At 40.6% G+C, this 20148-nt stretch overlaps 1 protein-coding gene across 2 annotated transcripts; it reads right to left on the bottom strand.

Annotated features, from left to right (window-relative positions):
* Positions 1 to 1098: 1098 nt before the first annotated feature.
* Positions 1099 to 19302, bottom strand: SMTNL2 (smoothelin like 2). Of its 2 annotated transcripts, none has more exons than XM_056506342.1 (8): positions 17791 to 19302; positions 13251 to 13341; positions 12306 to 12545; positions 10126 to 10201; positions 7978 to 8148; positions 7284 to 7401; positions 5874 to 6025; positions 1099 to 4048 (listed from the first exon to the last, which is right to left on the bottom strand). In XM_056506342.1, exons 1-8 carry the CDS (start codon positions 18184 to 18186, stop codon positions 3922 to 3924), a joined length of 1371 nt encoding a protein of 456 aa, XP_056362317.1. In that variant the 5' UTR covers positions 18187 to 19302; the 3' UTR covers positions 1099 to 3921. The 2 variants fall into 2 exon arrangements, with proteins under 2 accessions (XP_056362317.1, XP_056362318.1); XM_056506343.1 differs by having other exon boundaries at positions 18055 to 19300.
* Positions 19303 to 20148: the final 846 nt, after the last annotated feature.

Raw genomic sequence — 20148 nt, 5'->3', positions numbered from 1 at the left:
GCGCCCAGGTACGCTGCATGAAAAGGTAAGTCCTCTTCTCCACGGCAGTAAGGGTAAGCTAACACCAGCTCGCTTACCACTGTAATGCCTTTAAAAAGGATTTTACAAAGGAGTGGTTCCTCACCTTCTGGATTTTGTCTGGATGTAGAAAATGGGTTCACTATTGGTGAAGTGGCCAAGTCCTCAGTCTGGAAAAGTCTCACATTTTCTGTGGAGGAGTCTAAACAACCAGCATTAATGAGACTAGATCTAAATTAAGTACGTTGCCATGTTCCTTATAGGGTGCATGAAAAATATCACAAGATAGTCTTACTTGTCAGAGAATCAAACTATCAGCAGAACTGATGCCACTCTGTTGAAGTTGGACAGTTCTCTAGGTTGAGCTCATACTGCAGCCTCAATAACTGCCTTCTTTCAATGTTGCTGAAATTGCAAAGCAGACTAACCTAATAGGTCTGAACTATGTTGTTCCACTAATATCCAAAATAATCTCTGAAGAAAGGCTGAGAGGGCTGGGGCTGTTCAGCCTGCAGAAGGCTCAGGGAAGAGCTTCCTGCAGCCTTTCAGTACTTAAAGGAGGCTTCTAAGAAAGACGGGGACAAACTTTTCAGTAGGGCCTGTAGCAATAGGACAAGGGTTAACTACTTAAAGCTAAAAAGGATGATTTAGACTAGATATAAGGAAGAAATTTTTTTCTGGCACAGGTGGCCCAGAGAAATCCCCATCGCTGGAAAAATTCCAGGTCAGTTTTGGGCTTGGCTCTGAGCACTCTGACAAAGCTGAAATCATAGAGGCATTGAATGGCTTGGGTTGGACATCCCTGCTTACTGTAGAGGGAAATTGGAGTAGATCACCACCACAGTGATCAAACCCTTCCAGCCCAAACTGTTAGATCAGTATGCTCCAGCATGGTGCTATAATTGCACCAAGGTCGTGAGTTTGATCCCCATATGGGACATTCACTTAAGAGTTCGACTTGACAATCTTTGTGGGTCACTTCCAGCGCAGAATATTTTGTGGTTCTATGTTAACTCCTCTGAGGCTTTATGTAGACATAGATGTATTTTAGCATAACCAAAAATGGCTTTTGAATGCATGTTACACAAAGCAATCCCATCTTTTATTTTGGACACTATAAAACTACCTCTGTAAGCCAGGCTGGGTTTAAATTAATGATACAAGGTTAAACCTTTGGGATAGTTCTATATGTAATTACATATATTTAAAATACATATAAAAGAGTTTGCATGAGTTTGAGCATATGTTTAGAGTAAACACTTTATTGGAAATATCACACAAAGGAAGAAGCAATGAAAGACATTCATCCAGTTATTGTACTTTAAAAGAGAAGGACTTTCCTGCTGTAGGAAGCATAGTCTTAAAAAGCAGATGATGTCTCTGCTGACATTATCTTGAAACTATTGCACAGAACAAACTGATTTAGCCTTTAAAAGTAGGATCGAGCTGCCAATAAACAACCATAGATATATTTTAGATATAATATAGAAGCATTAGAAAAGTTAATAAACAGTCCATTTGTGTAAAATATATACTACGCCAACTTAATAGATTGTTCTTTTATCATTCATGTTAAACACACTGACATATATACACACGTGCACTGCATTTTTTAAAAAATAAAAATACTGAAAAATCAATTGGGGGCATACATTATATACTTTAATTTCAATTTAATCATACAATCAAATAGTTGAGGTTATCCATAAAGAGCAGATCTCTTAATGCACAAAGCTTTAAGTTTTTCTAAAAGTATGTCATAGCACTATCTCCCTAACCCTTACACACAAACCATCGACAGGTCAACTCAGCTTAAAATCTTCCTTGCAAAGAGGTGGCTGGTAAATCCTAGGTATCTTTACCCTCATGTCTCTGAAGTGGGAAAACTTTAGAAAACCTGTACAAAAATACCTAGTGTGTAGCTGCAAAAACAAGATAAATTACGGAAAGTATGTAGATTCACCCTGGTGAACTGGCAATAATTTCACATTCTAAAACTTCCTTTATATAATTATATAGTATTAGACCTAAATTGGCCAAGCACTTACCTGTGTCTTCAGCACTCACATCACACAGTAAAATCATCCATGACTTCAGACTGTGAAGGGATGCGATGTATTAAGCCAGTATTGCCCCTCTTGTGGTAGTAATGATGGAACTTGCCTTTGCTACTCAATAAAAAGTATTCTACTGTAAGAATGTAAATAAGTGTATTGCGTATGCCAGTTTTGGACAGATTTCTCATTGTGCTTAATCCAAACTCCTCCAAAACGTAAGTACAACGGGTTTATCCTTACAGTACATTTGGTAGAGCTACAGGAGCACACTTACTTCTCAGAATTATAATCATTCAAGACAAAGTAAAAAACAGAAGGCAATGGCACTTTAATGCTAACAAAGTGGTTGCTTAATTCATGGTTTCTTAAGTAAAGTTGATTAGAAAGGGAGATTGCACTAAAATCATATTTGAAATGCAATTGAACTTATGTACTTTTAAAACTGAAATTCAGAGCACACAGAATAACAACTGGAACAAAAACCTTTTAAGTAAAAGCTCTCTGTGGTTTTCACTGCTTTTGCTTGGTTGTCACATCATTCTAAAAAGATGCAATAAATCGGAAGAATGCTTGACATAAATTATTATAACTGGTCATCAATACAGAAGCAAATTCATCTTTCTAAATATCTACAAAAAGCACAAGGGCAGGTTAAAAAACATTATCAAGCATGAGCAGAGGACTAGTGGCTTTCAGTTTTTAGTTTCTATGAGCCTGTTCTTATGAAAGAAATAATTTTAGAAGGCTTTTTTTAGTCCAGTAAATCTGGAATAATCTAATTGTACAGTGGTTTTAATGCTAATTTAACTGAAAACTGAAACTAGTGCAAGGCTTTTGAAACTGCTTCAAAAGTCACACATCTTCCATATTTTTTGTGTATTGTTCATCTACCTCAGAATCAGCATCTGTACTGAACAAACTGTAAAGGGCTCACTCCTGTCCACACTGAAGAGCTGCTCTTCTCGAGTCCAAGTAAAAGCACATTACAGGCTTGTTTCTATTACAATTGTTCAAAGGTTTTTGCACCTTGCTAGTTCCTACCTTTCGCGCAATCCTAAACACTGCAAGCACGCAATCTCAGATAAAGAACAGTCCCAGCTATTGCTATTCCTATCAATAAATTAATCCAGGACTGCCGGGAGAGGCTTTAGCATGCCTGTCAGCAACTGCAATTAGATTTGACCATGACAGACAAACGCCATTATGTAACGTAGTAGTCTGTCATCACACTCATCAGACAAGAGGTTATGCTCTCTTTATGCTTTAAGGGAACAAAACAATGCCTGTTTGATCTCTGTGTATGTATGCTGGAGTGGACAGGTAGGTTTGGAGGGGAGGAATTATTGCCCTAATTGTTGAGTACTCAAGGTTATTATTTGCTAAAAAGAATCTTTCTTGTTCATCTGCTATTTCTTTTGCACTATGCTCAACAGAGAAGTGAAACTGAACGTGCTGTCTTCTGGAGTTCTACCTCCATTTTAAGATGGACCTTCATAGCAGAATTGCTGCATAAAATTGTCCCCAGTCTTACAGAGACAGGAGAAGCAAATTTGCTTCCTGTGATCTTTAAACATTTAAAAGTCCAATCTACTACTAGCACCAAAATGACAGTATTTGCCTTTAACAATGTATTTTTGTCTTTTTCAAACTTATTTCTGTATTACTGACATAGTGATGTGATCAACACTTCAGGGCACTGCTCAGCAATACTTCAGTCAGCCATCCACACAGCTGAATGTAAGCAAAGGGACAGTAAAAAGCAAGAAATAATACTGTGTTCTATTTGCAAAATGTCACTCTTCCCATGCTGTACTTGACCCTTCTGGCTGGAGAGGTGTTGATGGTTTTACTCAAAATGTCGTAGATGACTGTACAGTGACTGCACATAGGTGAAGACACACATGGGATCGGGCTTGTGACCCATTACCATCATGTCTTCCACTTCTATCAGACGGTCACAGTGAGCCATTTTCCTGTATTAACAATAAAACAGACACAGCAAATCAAGAGTTACATAACTGCTTCCAAGATTCATTTGATGCTCTGATCTGAGCATCACTGAAACATTTAAGAAATCCTGAGGTTTATTGGCAGCACTTCATTTCACAATGAATTGAGCAGGGTCAGGCTAAACATAGTTATTTTTATGACCATGGGATATTCTTGTTCTTTCCTCTCTCTTGCTTTATACTGGGATCTGAGTTAAAGCTCTGGAGTGGGGGGGCTTTTTTCACTATCATTCACATTAATTTTACCGGTAGCATGTAGCCCAATCTTGCACTACTCTGCCCATGTCTCAGTTTTTGGTTAATATATAGGGAGTTCCAAGAGAATGGAAAAACTAAGGAAGAGATGAGATGTGCTGATGAAGGCCCATGTGGCTGTGAATTGTTTGTTCTCCACCACCCCCATAATCTTCAGGATATGAGTGATCTGGAGCAGCAGAAAGGAACAGAGGCTTAAGATGAAAAATCACAAGGGCAGGAATCAATTTTATCAGTACATCTAGGACAGGGGTGAACAGCAATCACTGAGAAAATAGCCTTTACTGAAGACTTGAATAAATCAGTTTAAAGGCAATCATAGCTATGAAAAGTAATTTCTCTAGATACCTCTTACCTAGTCTTTCTTAGTGTTGTGTTCGTGGTGTCTTTTGTTCTCCCCTAAACTTACTGTTTACATAAACTGAGGTAGAAGAACACTGCAGCTTTCCTTTGAGAGTTGTAGATAGTTTTCTAGAGATCAATCACCTAAAAGTATCACAGAATCTCCTTCAACTCAAGGAGAAGCAACACATTTTTTAAATATATGCATATACGTGTACTTAAAAAGACACTTGTAATTCCCAAATTAATTTGTTTGCTAGAGGCTGTAATAAAGAGAAACAACATTATGTGAAGAAATTTGAAAGGTTTTTTCTGAATGGCAAATCCAGTTCTTTGTTACCACATTAGCCATGTATTCCTACTGCCTCTTGTCATTTGGAAAAAGTGTACCAAACCGAGCTGCATACCACACAGAGAGGTGTTAACGTAAGAATCATGTTGATACTGAACAAGTCAGCATTTAATTGCCTGCCATATGGCATAAAAAAGAATCTGGATAATGTGACAGAGGGTATTAGCTCTGCCTGTTTTCAGAAATGCAGTTAGGTGGTTGAGATACTGAGAAGTTCTCAGCCTTGATCTCTATTTACACAGAATTCAACAATTCTTTTTCAAGCAAAACAGTCAGAGCTGAAGTCTCCCACCTGTTCTATGCATTCTCTCTGCAGAACTTTATCTTTTTGGCATGATACATGAAAGCTATTGATACTGATGCCTTAAGTTTTAGCCTTCATATTATCCAGATTCTGTACTGCATTAGTATATAACTCTGAACTTGATATAAAATGTTAGCAAGTTCTCTACACAGCTTAGTTAGACAAAACAGTGCTTTTCCATCCTGAGAACCAAGGACACCATTGCAGCTTCAGGCCCAGTGCAAACAAAAGCAAACTGAGGACAGCAAACTGGGAAGAGGGGACTTCGTAACATGAAGCTGTAATTAGACAATTAACCCAAATATGTAAATGGACCAAAAGTATGAAAACATGTGATCCATCATCCAGGCTCTTGCACTGCCCAAGGTGTATCCTTTGAAGGCCTTCATAATAAATACCGACTTTATTACTTTAACACTGTCCAGCCTTTGCTCTAGGTAGCCTCTCAAGGCATCAATACAGAGTCTAAAAGAATAATAATTAAACTCTTCACTGCTGTGAACTGGGAGCACTTCACAGAGAGCTAATGTACTCACTCGGCCGTTGTGAAGGCCAGCTCAAAGTTCTGCTTGCGATTAGCTGGGTCAAGCTTATTATAATCAAAAGCTTCAGGAAAGAAAGAATGCACAAGAGCGCAGAATGCCATCCCATCATTCCAGCTTGAGGAGAAGTTCTGGAGATCAATGTGCTGTCATGATGAAAAAAGTACACATTAAAGCAGCACAGGGGAACAAATAAGAGCAGCTGCTTTTGTTCAATGCAGTTTTCTATCCTTTCCCACCAGCAAGAGCACAGGTTTTATTTTTTACTTTCCATCTTTGTATATCCACTTCATTGTTGACATTCTGGGAAAAAAATGGCACACTCAGCAATGAAAGCTTTTTGCCTGAAATACCCAGATGTAAAGCAGGCACATAGTCAAGGTCCCTGATCTAAAGCCACTGAAAATACTATGAAGAATCTCATCAATATCAGTGAGCTCTGGAGTAGGCCCAATGTACCAGCTCAGTATCTGTGGAAACTAAGGACACTGCATATATATAAACATGATCACCCTATGGAGGATTTAAAATTGGAGGACAGCTAATTTTGTGGCTGTGAATAACACTAAATAAAGACTATGCTTGCATGCTTTGCCCAATTCAATATCTGTTTACACACAGGTAGAAACACAGGAAAAATCATACCTACTGGACAAACTGAATTCTTAAAACAAAACCTATTGTTACTTTCAAATGCCACACTGAAAAGAAACATCAGTGTGCTCTTGTCTCATGCTGCTTTCCCATCAAAAAAGCCCCAGCTTTTCTGGTAAGCAATTAAGCATAGTTTTAATTAGTTCTGCTTATTTATACTATAATGTACAGTTTAGTAATAATTATGCACGTTTAGGAACACTGAAAAACATACCAGACACACACACAAAATCCCTAGAAAAAAAGCTCTATATTTCTTTGACAATTGCAGTTTAAGGCCAGATAAAATGAATAAAATCTCAACTGCTGTATTCTTCTACTTACACTGATGCTACCTCATAAAAACTTACAGTGTAATTCAAACTCAACCACTTACTACAAATTCATGTCAAATACTAACAGAGTACTTTGGCCTGCATGTAGCAAAATGACCATAGTCTCCATGTATTCAGAACTTGTCATGTATAATGTGAATGCAAAAATTACAGCCTGCATCTAAGAAAAAAAAGTCTGGAGGCTTTCAGAAAAACACTAATGCATTGCTTTAATAGACATACAGAATCTCATTCATGCAATCACTGACTGTCTTGAAGTACTGCCTGTGCAAACCATGTTGGTGTTACCCACACAAAAATTTATGACCTTGAGGAAGTTAACTCATTCTCTAGCATATTTAACATTCACTTTTTGAGCATGGATTTTGGCAAGTTATCCTGAAAACAAAAGAGAGATATGAAAGCACATGTTCACCTTGTATCCTATGGTTTTTGAGCGACACCAGTCTAACAGAATTTGTTTAATGCTGCTAGCACTGGCAACCCCAAAACTCAGCGACCGCTTTAGCTTAGCTCTGGATTCTCCTTTTCCTCTGGAAAATGAACAGAGACAGATTAAATTACATTCTAGACAAACTTAAACCTACTTGTCAGGAACATCTATGCAACTTTGCCCATGTCAGCCCCTGTCCAGGTGATATTTGAGAAAAATGTTGCTGAAACGTCGACTTGTTGGTCCTGCAAGAAAAGCTGATTTTTATTAAACTAAAGCCAGAATTCTAAGCCCTCTTTTATTTAAATCATACTTCCATCAAGAAGCACCCATACTTTTGATCCTCAATGAATGGCAACAGAAAGTCACTATATTCACAGTCTCCTGTAATGATGGAGAAGATGGCTTTCACAGAACTCTTTCCTGATCACAGAACTCTTTCCTGATGAAAGGCACCCGCTACTTCAGCTGAACAACTCCAAAGTCAGAGGAATCTGTAGCTGTGAATTTAAAAGGCTTGGTCTGTAAAATCAATATACCTTTAAGTTAGCTCATGTTGTCCCTCAGCTCTGAGGACACTGAGAGAGTTCTCCCACCCAGCTGTACTCTGTTGGTAATAACTGAGAAATTAGTTTCCCATTAACAAACCGTTCTAGAGACAAGGACTGTGACGTACTTTCCATCCTCATGTTCAAGTTTCTCAAAAAGTGTTTTCCTGGCCTGCGTTCCTGTAATCCGTGGGAGCGTCTGAGACCGCACCAGTTCTCGCCTCCTTTCAACTTGGTGATGTACAGCAGGAGGAGGTGAGTGAGAGCTGGGGCTCACCTCACAGTAACTGTCAATGGCACTGCAGAACCAGAAGATGAAAAGTATGTGGTAAACAAAAGAGTAATTCTCTGCAGTGACAAGAGCCAGCATAAAGGTTCAACTGTTGTCTCTAAACCTTCCAAAAGATCCATTTCAAGAGGATCTGCATGAGTCAAAAGCAATTTTAATAAAAGTAAAATTATTATTGGCAACCACCAACACTTAAGTACAGAAGTCCCTAAGGTAATGTTACAAATAAGACACAGCCGGACAAGCCACAAGAATTTTGTAGCACTGAGCAGAACAACAATTAAAAACCTTCAAGAAAAGAAATATGACAAGAAAAACTGTTGTGGCCAAAGAGGAGCACTAAATCCCTTCAGTTTCCAACTTCAGGGTTCCTGGAGATTGTGGTATTTTTTAAATGAAACTTGAAGAGTTTCAGGAAGTAGTTTTGAAATTTTTACTTACAGTGCACAGAATTCTGAGCTTCTGTCAGTGTTGCTTTACTGACTGCAAGATGGAAATTTGATTGAGAAATATAGGATTATATACTATAATTTGTTTGAGCCATATACTGCTTCATCAGCATTAATGAAGTAAGACAAACATTGCATTTGGAAATATTCCCTATCACAGAGATAGGGGAACAGGCAAAGAACAGTAACATCAGCGTCACGCATTAATTTCTGGTACAGATGGAGGTTAGGTATGACACCAAGTTCTCAAGAGAGCTCAGTGCATCATGACTCAAGTAGTGAAGTGCTGATGTTGGAACTACCTCGGAAGAAATGTAGTACCTAATTTGGGATTGTTTTCAAGGCAGATACAAGCCTAATTTAAGAGGTTTAAACTTTCTTCTTTCCTATTTTTTTCTTGATGGATATTTTGCGTGCTAAAGGATGTCTGGATATGCCAGGAGTAATTGCGTACCATGTAATCCTCTTCTAAGCAACTACAACTCTGAGTTAATAAAGGATGTGTAGTAGTCCTCAGCAATGCATTTATCTACAAATTAAACTCTAGGCTAGCCAAACTAAGGATACTTGATGGCAATCATATGTTGGTTTCAAAAAATAAGCCTGAAGTATTAATTTCAACACAGATGAGTATTTTTAAAACTGTTTTCAAAGAGCCTGACAACTTCCACCACCTAACAAAAATCCACCACTATCAGGCACTGAAAGTCTTACTGATTAAGACTAAAACAATGCAGAAATCCACAGTTATTTCTACTTGAAACTGCTCTATGAAATGTTGTCTTTTCTCATCTCTGTTCCACTTAGCCCAGCAGAAAGCTCACAGCCTTTAATGGGCTTAAAATATAGCACCAGTGACTCACTTGTTTTTCAGTGCACTGGTGGGACAGCCTGAAGAAACCTCCCCCCAAAGAAAAGCCAAATGTGCTACGGCTTTCCAAAGCTAAAATCACAGGTGCGATGTTGATGTACAGCCTACTGGGTGTCTCGTGAAAAGAAAGGTGTGAGGATTAAGAGGGATAGTGCCCTGATACAGGAGTCAGAGGCACAAAAGAGCAAGTTGTGCAGGGGGTTTAGGGGAATGAATGGTCCTCAAACTAGACATATAGCATGATACATACAACATGATACATGAGAAGTACAATCAATAAATAACCTGGTATGTTTCACCTGAGAACATTCAGCATATAAGCACTGCTTGTTGAATGAAAATTACTAAGTATAGTACATCACTAGGGTGGTTTCAGTACAGATAGTGTGATTATTCCAGTAGTTATTGATTGGTTGTTCCTCAAAAGTAGAAATGTGGTTAAGAGGAATACGCTCATTTACATGTTGATGGACATAGTACATACATTAAATGAACTACCTACGTTAATGTAAGAGATTATGGGGCAAGTAGATTAATGTACAATTATACATAAGATGCTTAAAATACAGCATCTGGGATTCACCTGTTTTCCAAGTCAGCAGAACGCCTGTCCCTTGAGACTATATTGACCACAATGGCCCAAAACAATGTCATGAAAAATGCATACCTTTCACCAGTTTTGGCTCCACTACGCAGCCCGTAGTTCACAGCTGAAATAGACTTGGTGACAGAAGTAGCATTCTCTATATAAAAACAGAAAAGATACATTAGTACAGAAACTTTCCTCATTTGCTTTACTGATGAATAGGCATGCATTGATTTTTAGCCACCACACTGTAAAGCTGCAGGTCTCTAACTTCCATATCAGCTAACAAGCTGGAGAAGGATTTTCCCCAGCATTTCAATTCCTCTGTAAAATTGTTGCACTGCAGTGGGGATAGTGTAGGTGTACCAGAAAGGACTCAGAGGAGGTCTTTGATAAAATTGCACTCAGAAGGGCATATCACTTCAGACCCTTGTGCAGACCTTACAGGAGGGCACACTGCTTTATAAAGCAGAACAGACTCCAAGTTGCAAATGTGGCTTCAAACCAACTTTGCATCTTCCTCCCTCCACCCCTGAGGTTCTACCTTTTGTGCTTTGCCTCTTAGGGCTCAGCTCTGTGTCACTCCAGCTATGCTCTATAAATGTGAAACAGTGGAGTGTCTTGCCCAGTTTTAACATACTAAAACCAAAACTTGTTGCATAAACACTCCTTCTATACACGAAGGACTGGCATCTTAGAAGCAATCCAACCTGATCACTGCCTAAGTCACCCTCTGAAAATGCAGAATTCTCCCCTCTTCTTATAGAAGTGATCCAGATCAACTACACTTCACATGTAAAACACACTGGTAGATGCCAGCTTACAGGTGTAACACATTTGTGACCACTAACAATAGCCAGATATTTATGCAAATCTCAGATGTTTTCAGATAAGGAGTGTGATCCTTATTCTGGAAAGGCTATGTATTTTGCTAAATAAACTGACACTTGAGACCACTGTGAAATGCTCGTACACTTTGCAGACAATAACCACTTGGTGACAGCAATCAGAGGTACTTTTGGAGAAAGCTCAACTCATCTATTTCAACTGAAATCAGAAATCCTTAAAGTATTTTGTCCTTTGCCACACTCATATTACATAGGAGACTCCTTACTTCTATCTTGCTTAACGTAATTAGCTTCAATATACATGGGTGAGAACACCACCTTCCAACAGCGTTACTTTGTGTACAGCCACAGTTTTCACTTGATCAGCTAAGATCCTCACTGCTCAAGCTGTCCACCTGACACACTTTTGTGGCACTATGGTTTCCGCTGCAGAGACTGCCTAACAGTGCACATGTACATCACCGTGCAAATAAGGGTAAGTACCCCTCATTTTGAACTGATTGGGAATCTGATGGAGTAGAACAAGTGTTCATGATTTTATGAGTCTGCACATAGACTTGTTAGCAATATTAGTATTACCATGTACCTACAAATCAAAACTACATGCTCAGATCTGAATCCCCCAAAAAGCGTGGAATCACTCTCAATTTTTGTTGCATAAGGGCATGAAGATAGGAACACTCGCCCCCAGTGGCAGATGAATACATTGTTCTCATTGTAATTGAATTCCAGTCCTTCACCGTATCTGCACAAAAAAAAACAAACCAAAGGAAGTGTTTGCTACACTCTCAGCTTTAGTAAGATAAAAACTGAAAGACTAATCTGCAAATAATCCTTATCTCTTATTAGCAATCCCATCTGGTCTCCTTCTGTAATTCCTCACCCATATATATAGACCAATTTGTAAGTGTCACAGCCAAGGATTAATGGGTTCAATGTGATTTTTTTTTTTAAACTCAGCTTCAACAGAACTAAGATTCTGCAATCACTGATGGATGTATACGTGTCAGTCTGCTGTCAGTCATTCTTTCCTCCAAATGAGTATTGGAACCTGTTAGCCAAATATCTGCCAAACTTCTCACAGGGCATCAAGTCTCAAAGCACTAAAAATGTCTACAAATTTCATGAAAATATTGGACATGTTTAAGAGATTCAGTAACTTATTGAATTCAGTAACTGTGCTGTAAGATATGCTTCACTAAAAACTCAACTACATTAGGCACAAAAATTCTCTGCAGATGTGACATTACAGCCAAAAGCTCCAGTTAATATTCCAAACTGGAGTGTCCCACAACAAGATATATAGCCATAGAAGCAAGGTTTCATAATTACCACTAGGTCACAGGACAATACTCATAGAACCAGTTGAAGAAACAGGATGCAGCTTCAGCAAGTCATTTTTCTGTCTTTTACCTGGCTGGTTGGAAGATTTTACTCCCATTGTATTTGTGCTCTTGCCCTGCCCCAGCAGGCAAGATGTATTAGCTGTTCCTGTTGGACAGATGTTCTCTCCTGAAAACTTCTCAAGTGTCCTGGTTACTGCAGTAACAGGAAGGTGGGGCATCTGTAAGGTGACTACAGGGGCATGGGCTTCAGGGGAAGATGATTCTGACATCTGAAAACAGGTCACTTCACGGGCAACTTTTGCCTGACCTGAATAAAAAATGGGAGAGAGGAAGTAAATTTGTTTGTAATTTTGTTACAAATCAATGTCCATGCAACAACTCTATTTTACAAGTCATTGGACTTATTCCCATGTGAAACATTGTACCATTGGATCATTTATTTACCAGCAGAAAGAACCTTAGCGCAAGTGATCTTGCAGCGATCACACTTCCTCTATGTGAATCTCAGCAGGAACAATGTCTTCAGATCATTAATATACTAGCACTTGCATTTGGTAAGCTTCTCTTCCTCTGTGCAGCCCTCACCCCCAGTCTCCTGCCCTGGTTAAGGAAGCAGCATTTCTGTTCTTTTCATGGTTTAATGAAGCAATGTATGACTTCCTCTGAAGTGGAGATAGTAAGTCCTTCCTCCACTGAAGGGTGATGGAAGCAGATAGGTGAATTGCAAGATGTAAGACTACAATGGCACACAGCACAGCGGCCTTATCGCTCGTGTCTCAAGTTAACGCAGCAGCAATAGCCTCTAATTTATGAAGCACCACAGTACATGCTTAACAGTAAAGCCAAAGTTTAAAAGATCCTAATTATGAAATAAAGTACTGGTGTCACAGGACAATATCCATCTGGAAACTACAGCAGATTCTAACCCTTCCAAAATGTGAGACCTGCTCTATGACTGCCAAGATCAGGTATTTTACAAGCAGTGCTACTTCATTTCATGCCCTCTTCCTACCTGATGCTGAAGATCGATGCCCATTTTCAATGTTGGAAGAACTAAAAACTCTTCTAAACTCAGGTTTCTGGTGCTCATCCAGGTCTACGCTCTGTCAGAACAGACAACAGACATGACAACTAAATCTCAAACAGCAGCAAAAGTGAGAAGAATATCCAGGAACATCTGCCAAGAACAGGTCTTCCTCGTGCAAGTGACCACAAAACAAGAAGGGAAGAATTACTTAACCCCAGGAGCTGAGACCGCCAATGAAGCCCTGGCAATGCATAACTTAAATCAATTTTCACACACTTGTCCCTAACAGACCCCACGCACCTAGGAGGTGTTGTCTTTTGTTAGATAAAGGTATCACCATCCACTGTGATGGTGATAAACAGAAGACTTCATGTAACAGCGGAGAAATTGATTGAGATTGCATGGAATAATGCTCTGCATTATTTTTTTTTTCTGCAGAAAGAAATTACACTATGAAAACATATTGTACAAGCATTACAAAGTAAATCAAATTTTAGGACATTACACCTATATTATAATCTGTAAGTTCTGTAAGGATAGCTTTTTTTCTGGGAATAGCATAAATTCTCATCATGTCTGTCAATATAATTACAGAAAAATCAGCCAGGAATTTTTTTTGTGGGTTTAGTAGGAGTTTGTGGTTTTGCTTATTGGGTTTTGTTTGATTGATTGGGTTTTTGGGCTGGTTGGGCTGGGGTTTTTGAGGGGGTGAAAGGGCATGTTAAACTGTGAGGAACTATGTGATTTTTGGCTGCATAACTAAAGGAAGAAGAACTGAATTCATGGATACATGATTATTTGAGTTAAGTTTCCAAGAAGCAGCAACTACAATTAGTAGAGAGAAATCCCCCAACACACAGCCCACAAAAAGCTTCATTGATTGTGTAGTTGTGTACAGATGTTTTAATTTCTGAATGACACCCCCACCCCCAAATTCTGAAACTTTTGTATTTATGTGTATGAATAAACTCAGCTATAACTAGCTGCCAGGACTGAGAAAATGACAACAAATACTAATAATAGAAGTAATGCAAAATCAGGGGTTCAGAACTTTTATTGCTGTGTTTAGTGCAACTGAGATCCCAGCCAACAATTATTGCTCATGCAGAACTGAAATGTAAAGCATAGCTAGTGCAGCTCCCTAGAATGTACCCAAGATATACAGTTGGAAGCCATTAATTTCAGCCACTATTACCTGAATATGAAGAATGCCTGTGCAGGCTGTAAACATGAGTCTACTTTTTTACGCTGGGGAGGTGTGGGTGCATAAAATTGTCAAATGACATAGTCATTGCAAAGGTCATGCAGCATTCAACACACTGAACTGGCTTTCTAATGCAATGACAAGTGCTGCATTACCTTATTTCATGCAAAACCTGACTGCTACAGTTTGGCTAACAGTGCCAAAGAAGAAACTGATACCAAGCTGGAGGATGGCGAAGAAGGCCCATATGCTGACAGAACAGTGGGATGATTTGGGATCAGATTCTGATGTGCATTTAGTAGTGTCAGGCTGAAGTACTTTCAAAATCTGCTTTAGAGAAGCCAAGCTTCTGACAAACCCATGTGTTTAGTTAGCATCAGTACTTCTGTCAGAGCTGGTTATGTAGATTATAAATAGCAGAGGGATAACTACATATATCTGCACTAAATGAGATGAAGTCCTCATTAGTACAACTCATGTGACAACAACGTGATGAAGAACTGCTGTAGGGCTGCTGGAATTCCTCCTTTGCCGCAAAGAAGTTTCACTTCGGAGATCCACAACCAGAAGCTGCAATTATCGAAAGCCAGTAGCGAAAATTCAATGCATTCAGAACAAGTAAGCACCAGATCCCAAGATAAAAAAGAAATACAATGGTTATTTCCTCACTGAACCTCTAAGGGGCATGTCTGTTATGTCTTCAAGATTTTGTCTGCAACATAGTCAAATTCAAGAAGAATGACAGACACAAATGATATTACTCTCTCTCAAATGAGAGATTTCAGTCATCCAGTGTCTTTCATAAAACCACTAGCTACCACAAGGGTCACAATACAAATCACTGGCTCCAGAAATGCTTTTTATCTAGGAGAAGTACATCCTCTTCTTCTTACATATGACACGTGAAACTGATTCTTCACTTTGATGAACAGTAATATTGCCACTGACTGCCACAAAGGCAAGATTCCACACTCTATTCCTTGCATATATAGAGATCATTGATACATCAGATACTGGGAATGATGAAATTTTGAGGAAATGCAAACAAGCCTGCTAGACACCAGCAAGAAGTGCACCACATTTACCCCTGAATTCTACTACTAGAAAGCCACTGTCCATCAGACAATACATCTCTATCTGTAACTAACCCTGCAACTTGAAGAAAAAGCCTTGAACACTATGAACAAACTAGATTGCACTGAAGAAAAACAATAGGAGAACTTCTCATAGAACCTTTTGTGAAGTAAGCCTGGATATAAATGGGTAGGAGGGAACGATTCTCCCTTAGCAGCTTCAGCAGGTGCCTGTGGCTATGTCAAAGTGAATTAAAACAAAACAAACAACAAAAATAATCTAGATAAGGATCAAGGCAACCTTGAAATGTCACTATTCTGAAAGGATACTTGCAGGAAGTATAAGAGAATAATAAAGAAGTTAAAACAACAGACTTCCTTTGTCAAACACAGGAGTTGAGATAGCTCAGAAATAGAGTATGTAATGCCAAGTGATTGCTGGATCATGTAATCTCCCTGTCGTTATAGAACCACAGAATGGTTTGGGTCAGAAGGGATAGTAAAGATCATCTTGTTTCAACCCCTTGCCATGCTCAGAGTTTCCACGCATTAGATCAGGTTGCTCGGGAGCCCATCCAACCTGGCCTCAAACACTGACAGTGTTGGGGCATCCACAATTTCCCTGGGCAACGAGTGCTTCACCACCCTCTGAGTGAACAGTTTGTTCCTAACATCTAATCTAAACCTGCCCTCTTTCATTTTAAAGCCATTGCTCCTTGTCCTGTTGCTATCTGCTGATACAAAAACAGGTCACTCATCCCCCTTTTTGTAAGCCCCCTAAAGTATTCAAAGGTTGCAGTGAGGACTCCCTGAAGCCTTCTCTTCTCCTGAAGAGAACCGAACAACCACAGCTCTCTTGGCCCATCTTTGCTGGAAATACATAGGTCATTACGTACGCCCAGGTCATGTCTTATGCAGTTACTCATAGGTGCTGGGTGTCATCAGGCCACCAGAGAGAGATCCCAGTGGGTAATACTTGTTTAGACTGTCACAGGTGGTCATAGCCAGCTATCTATCTCTCTGCAGCTTTGACCACTGCAGGCAGATTCTCTGCAGCCATCTGTCCAAGTTATACAGAAACTCTTCTGACAGTTTTAAAACAGAACATTTTTAAAGTACTTATAGTCCTCCTTCTTAACAAAGGCATCATGCTCAATCACAAAAAATATGGAAAAATCATAAGTTATAAAACTCCTGCCAAGATGCAAAATCAGATTAAAAAAAAAAAAAAAAAAATCAAAGTTCTTCCTTTGTAAATGCTCAGTAGCACAGGTATGGCTCCAGGATCCACATCTTAGACTCACCTCCGAATCAGAGTGGCTAATGGTCATTTAAAATTCCACCTAAACTAGCATTTGGACCTGCTGTATAACAACTTTCAAGTATGTCACAGCAAAAAGTTGCCCAGATTATACTTAAAAGGAGATTTGTGTCCTTACTTCTGAACTATGCTTGAAACTCCCTGGATTAATTTTTTTTTTACCCAATGAAATTACCATGAAAAATAATCTAGCAATATTAGAAAATAACGGTTCAGATAACAAAGATGCTCAAAATCTCCGGCTCTTCTCACAGAGACAGACACAGAAAAAGGAATAAACAAAACATCTCAGTACCAGAGGAGCTTTACACTAACAGGGGTTTCTATGCACAGAGTTACAATGCTCAATTACACCGCAGGAAGTTTTATCACCGGGAGGAATGACTAAATTTATGCGAGTTTAGGTCAACCTCTCAGGGACAAGAAGCAGCAGTGAGGGACAGCAGCTGGACAGCAAAACTGTCTTACTGTGGGATGTTCTCTTAGGAAAACTTTATTGCCTGCTATGTGTTAAGCTATTCTCTTTTGTGAGCCTGCCAACTGGCAAACACGCATTGCTGGCACACAGATCCGCCAGAATAGAGTCCAGAAAAGATACAAAAATATTTGCCTAGATACGTACATCAACAGCCAAGACTGCCCCATCTCCTCTTATTTCTAACCACAGGGAACCCACAAGTCGCTACCACTCTAAGCGAGATCCCAGTCTGACCAAACAGAGCCATAATCAGGTAGATCTCCAATGTATACCGCAGCCAAGACCATTTCTCAGAGCACCTCCCAAAATACCACTGGACCCCTCTCTCCAAGAGAGGAACCCCGTGTCCCTAAACGTTACCCCATGCAAACGCAGTATGGCAATGCCCGTGAAGCATCCGGTCATGCATGCCCTTGGCCCTCCCTCCTGTCGTCTCCCTGGCCGCTTACTTGGCTCCGGCCAGTGACCGCCAGCTTGGCATGACTGGAGAATGAGCCGCTGGCCGAACCTCGCCGGGGCGAGCCGGCCCGAGGGCTCTCCGCCGCCTCGTTCACCCACTCGTGCGGTAACCCCGCCGAGCGGCCCAGGGCCTCCACCTGCCGAGACAGGCGCTCCAGCTGCACCCGCAGGCGCCGGTTCTCCTGCTGCAGCTCAGAGACAGCGTGTGCCAGCGGGCTGGCGAGGCGCAGCACCTCCTCCACCTGCCGGCCTACCCCCTGCTTGAACAACTGGATGTCCACATGGATCTCCCGGACGGCGCCCCGCAGCGTGTCCTCGTAGCGTCCCAGGCCGTCGCAGACCGTCTGCGCCTCCCGACCGTTCAGATCCTCGATCTCGCCGGCCATGGTGTCCGCGTAGCGCAGGCTGCGCGGGCAGGGACGCCCGAGAGCGGCTAGCGCCAGACGCCCGATGCTCTCCCCGCCCGCCGCCGCCTCTCCTCTTCGAGAATTCCCTGTGCCTCCCGGCGGGCCCCAGCCCGGCGCCGCCGGGCACGGCCCGTTCTCCCGGGCAGGAGCTCAGCGGGGCCCGGGGCAGCCGCCGCACAGAAGCACAGAAGCGGTCTGCCCCGCTCGGCGAACACTCCTTCAAAGGCGGAAATGGAATTTCGGCACGCAATGCTGGAACAAGCAGGGAGAAGGGGCGGGGCTCGTTCGCAGCTGCCCGGGGGCTTCAGGGCCCGAGAGGGACGGGCGCGATGGGCTTGCGGGCGGGGCGGGGGCAGCGCCGCTGAGCGGGAACGAGCAATGAGAGATGTGGATCGGGAAGGAATAGGAGAGAGACAGAACGAGGGGAGGAGGGGTTAGTACCAAATCCTTCCGAGGTTGCTTGAACGATGGCGATGTCGAAATTTGATTGTCTCTTTCGCGAGGAACACGGAGTCAAAGGGAGAAAAGAACGGTCTTCGAGGACAGAGACAGAAATGTACCTCATACACCCTTAGACCAACTGCCAAGTTTCTGCGCTTTCACGGGCAGGTACTTACAACCAACATAATCACACTTAAACGTTTCCCACTGGAGGCTGCAATTCGACAGGCACTCGTATTAAGCTGACAAAGTCGTCCAGCAGATCCAGTCTGTGTGCTTGGGGGATGAGACACGAATTTCTGTTGAACTAGCCAGAGACACGATGCAGAACGCTTTCAGGCATATTCTTTACTGCAGCATGAGACAAAAATAAAAGGGAATCTGAGAAATATTGTAAGCAAATTTTCATCGCCAGGTAGCCTGTACATGTCAGCACTTTATGTCAGGTAGCTACAACTTCTTTGGTACCATTTAACAGTTGTCAATAGTAGCTCTCTCGCAGCAGCAAGAAGCTATGCTTGTAGATCTAGAATGTGCAGGGAAATTTGGAGTTCTGCCACAGCCAGTATGTGTAAGACCCTAAAGCAATAATAACAGAATGCAATTACCATTAGCTCACATGTAATTTCTTAACATATGCAACCTTATCTAAAAATAATACTTGTCTGTGTGTGTGTCTGTGTGTGTGTATCTGTGTGGTTATTAAGGCTGATAGCTCATAATGGTACTAATAGTGTAATTCTTTGGAAAATACTCTTCCCTGGATAGTAAATATTTCCATTTTTACAATATTTTTAATTACGAAAGAAAACTACTTTTTCACAGAATAAAAAATTTCAGTTTGCTGACAAAAGATGTTTTGAAAGAAAAAAAAAACAACTATTCTTGGCTAGGTCTAGCAGAGCCAAACAAATCAAATTATTTTGCTATTTACAGACTCAGCAACTATAGAGTAATCACAGTATTTTTAAAACTGCCTCTCATTCATGCATTTAGAACAATTTAGAGTACAAGTTAAGATACCAATGGTTAACATATCTCCTAATCTCACCAAAAAATTAAGTACAACTTTCTGTGTCTTTCTGTCCTTTCACAAACAAGGAATTAGCTTTATACTTCAACAGTCTAAAAGCACACCCACCTTTCTGTTCCCCTTGAAATCTCCTTTTGAGCTCTTGCAGGTGGAACAGAGCATGGGAATATGTCACTCTCCAAAAACCTTTCAAAACAGATATGTAAACAGCACAGGTGAGGCTCAAAACAGTGATTCAGAGATGGAAAGATGACACTCATTGTCAGAGCTTAAACTGAGAGATTTAAAATATTTAATGCCCAAATCACACTGGGCTTTCTGTCTCAATATCTTATGGTTTTTCTTTTTCAGTAAAACTCCATATGGAAATAAGATTTCTTTTGAAGTACAGGCAATTAAGTATCTCTTTTCAGGTCTGAGCCACAACCCAAAGACCAAGATCAATGGATGCATTTATGTTCATGGTG

This window comes from Oenanthe melanoleuca, chromosome 19, assembly GCF_029582105.1.
Source record: "Oenanthe melanoleuca isolate GR-GAL-2019-014 chromosome 19, OMel1.0, whole genome shotgun sequence".
NCBI lineage: Eukaryota > Metazoa > Chordata > Aves > Passeriformes > Muscicapidae > Oenanthe > Oenanthe melanoleuca.
This window is presented reverse-complemented; position numbering and strand designations above follow the sequence as displayed.

What these genes read in the sequence shown, in the direction of transcription:
- SMTNL2 (XM_056506342.1), bottom strand. Translation starts at nt 18,186, where the DNA reads ATGGCCGGCGAGATCGAGGATCTGAACGGTCGGGAGGCGCAGACGGTC. An exon ending in CTTGAACATGAGGATGGAAA is followed by an intron (nt 7,402 to 7,977) that starts GTACGTCACAGT and finishes TTCATTTTCCAG; the next exon opens with AGGAAAAGGAGAATCCAGAG. An exon ending in CAAAAACCATAGGATACAAG is followed by an intron (nt 6,026 to 7,283) that starts GTGAACATGTGC and finishes TCATCATGACAG; the next exon opens with CACATTGATCTCCAGAACTT.